The 3,131-nt window shown below is 36.3% G+C and overlaps 1 protein-coding gene across 1 annotated transcript; it reads right to left on the bottom strand.

Moving 5' to 3' along the window:
• Positions 1-605: 605 nt before the first annotated feature.
• LOC141817264 (agamous-like MADS-box protein MADS4) lies at positions 606-2,438 on the bottom strand (the record flags this gene model as incomplete). The annotated part of the gene is made up of 7 exons (XM_074704942.1): positions 606-690; positions 830-978; positions 1,183-1,224; positions 1,313-1,354; positions 1,527-1,626; positions 1,773-1,834; positions 2,338-2,438. Coding segments are annotated over 7 exons (581 nt in total), but the record flags the coding sequence as incomplete, so codon positions are not given.
• Between the last annotated feature and the right edge of the window lie 693 nt (positions 2,439-3,131).

The following is a 3,131-nucleotide window of genomic DNA, read 5'->3' as shown; positions in this document are numbered from 1 at the left end:
GCGACGAACCCATTTTCGTTGCAAAATTCGTCGCAAATTTACGACGAAAATGATTTTCGTCTCAAAATTCGTCGCAAAATAAATTTTTTTTCTAGAATCTACTTATTTGTTGATTATCCCGTATATACAATCAAATATCGATCCAATCGGATCGATTCATAACATACATAAGACCTGTCACATACAATCCATAATAATATATCAACATCCATATATCGATCCATAACAATACATCAATATAAAATAATCCATAACAACATTCATTCATTATACAAAGATCCATATATACAAATATCCATATCAACATCCATAATTCATAACATGCATAATATACAAAATCCAAATGACACAATTCATACAAAGATCCACATGTCTTTAAGTCTAACCAACATCCAGTCATAACAATCCAGCAAATCTATACAAAGTACTGATATAAGCAAGTCTGAGGACGAAGAAAAGATAGAATAGAATCATCGTGGTCGTTTGTGCTCTCCGGAGACTCTGCTTCCTTTTCCGTCACTATCTTTTCTTCTCCTACATAAGAAAACACCAGCCAGCAGCGCACAGAGACGCATAGAGACACAATTTAGATTTGATAATTGTTGTTACAAAAGCCATCCGGGCATGTAGCTGCTCACACTTGGCCCTGGTGCTGTTGCAGCAATTGTTGCAATTTGATCTGGATGATAACTGGAACAGAAAAAGGAGATCGTACATATAAATTAAATTAACTATAAAATATTTGTTGATAGATAATAAGCGATTATTGATTCAAAACATCCTTTCTACAAGAGATGAATTAAACGGAATAGAATAATGATCGAATTACCCAATCTGAAGTGTAGATTCGGATTCTATTTGTTGAACTATGGGTTGAAAGAACCCATCGCCCTGTGGTTGAAATTGGGGACGACCATAAGGTATGCCATCAGCACTTGGATCCCACAACTGTTGGTTGGCTTGGGTGCTTTCGTCCAACTATATTTCACATTTAGAAACAAGGGGACAAGTTTCTCAATTTGATTAATATCATTATGTAATTCCAGAATACGATTGACAATATATAGTGTTGATAAAAAAATTAAATATTTTTAAATTTAACACTTATATAAATTTGACTAAAGGATGATATTATTTGTATAATAGAATTCAAAAATACTTAAAATGTACTAATGCACTTACTCTTCTCTTCAAAGCTTTGCTAGCTTCACAAAGCATTTGTTCCTGTGATGATCAACAATCTTGTTATTAATTACCATGAGAAATACAATTTGATTATCTAAAGTAATCTGAGTATTTTACTATTTAGTACCCGTCTTTGGAGATCCGTGAGTTGATCAAGCATAAACTGTGTCTGAGAAAGACAAAAAGTTTAGTATTAACTATATGTTTCAGTATACAAAACTCATCTTAGATAATAATCACAAACCATTCACAATAAAATATACAAGTCAATACCAGAAATTTAGCAAGTAAATATGGATTGAGAATTAATTAGATATTAGAAAGTAATGTCTATTTGTTACCCTTGTTGATCTTATCTGTAGTAATGATACATCAAGTTGCCGCTCTAGTTGTTCAAGCTCCTTGATTGTGAGCGGCCCCAAATCTTCACCCAATAAATTTCTGAAATCAAAAAGATCTTTTTGAGAATCAATACTAAAAAGGGTCAACCCATAACCATGTTTTTTTTTTCTTTCTGTATAGCCTACTTGAGAGATTGTCATCCAATGTATTTTGCTTAGCTAAGCTCAAGAAAGAAAGTAATTCACCTTTGAGATCGCTCCAAAGCTTCAACACGTGCCTTAAGTTTCAGATACTCCTGTTGACTACTCTGTTTCCCAATACAAATATAAGTATGTTATAGATCTAAATGATAACTAAAACATAGAAAATATGAATAGTAGAATCAACTAAAATCAAGCAATACCCTATGTGGAGGTTAAAGATGAACATAGCTAGCCATTGAAGGCTTCAGAAGTTGGAATCATGTTCATCTTAGAAGTGGAGCTCTAGGCAATTGAGATAGGTTACTACGGTCATGGGACATCGGGATTAGAGCACTTAAAGTGACAATAGATGACTTCATCACAAGCAAGAACCTCAATGGAAGAAGAGAAGAACCACCTACTCGTAGAAGAGAAGAACCATCTACGCGTTCGCCAATGCCAGCCAGCAGGCGCGCGCCAGCAGCGGGCAACGCCGGCCAGCGTAGGTCAGCACCGACCAACCCCGGCCAGCACCGGCCGCGCGCGACTGGCCCCTGCAACGGCGCGCGACGAAAACAACCCGAGGAAGGAAGGAAGGAAGGAAGAAGGGGAGGAAAGGAAAGCTTACCAAACGTGAGGAGGAATGATTAGCAAGACCCGGCCAGCAATAGCGAGAAAGATGCGAGGAAGGAGGCACAGGCGAGAGAGGAGGCGGCACCGAGAAGCTGGCTGTTTGTGAGAGAAAGTTCGCAAGTAAGGAAAAATGGGATTCAGATCTAGGATTAAGTAGAAATTTGGCGACGAATGCGAAGTTCGTCGCCAAATTTAGCGACGAACAGTGCGTTCGTCGCCAAATCAGCGACGAACAGGACTTCGCATTCGACGCCAAATTTGAAAATATACCTCGTTTTGATTCCCATTTGACGACGAATAAATTTTTCGTTGCCAATTTGCGACGAATTTGATATTCGTCGTAAAATTGCAACGAATTTTACAACGAAATTTTTTCCCAACGAATTTGACGACAAAAATAATATGTTGCTAAATTAGCAACAAATTATGATTCATCGCAAAGTTAGTTGCGAATTTGCGACGAATAAAAATTTTGGCACAAAATATGTTGCAAATTTGCAATGAAAATAATTCGTCGCAAACATTCGTTGCTAAAATCCTATTTTTTTGTAGTGTATATTTCTAGTTGTGATTTTTCTTGAACCTCACCTCACTCTGATGTTAATTTAAGGGGATGAAGATATAATATTTGAAGATGGAAGAGGAGTATAACAATTTAGAAGAGAAATATAGCTAATAAAGAAACTTAACTTTTTCTCTCATATATATATATATATATATATATATATATATATATATATATATATATATATAGTCCTGATCTGCCGCGCGACGCATCCCGCGTGATAC

The sequence above is a fragment of the Curcuma longa genome, unplaced genomic scaffold (genome assembly GCF_044706935.1).
Source record: "Curcuma longa cultivar G26 ecotype Majalengka, Jawa Barat unplaced genomic scaffold, ITB_CL_G26_1.1 contig_19878, whole genome shotgun sequence".
NCBI lineage: Eukaryota > Viridiplantae > Streptophyta > Magnoliopsida > Zingiberales > Zingiberaceae > Curcuma > Curcuma longa.
The sequence above is the reverse complement of the archived record's forward strand: the minus strand, read 5'-3'. Positions and strand labels throughout refer to the sequence as shown.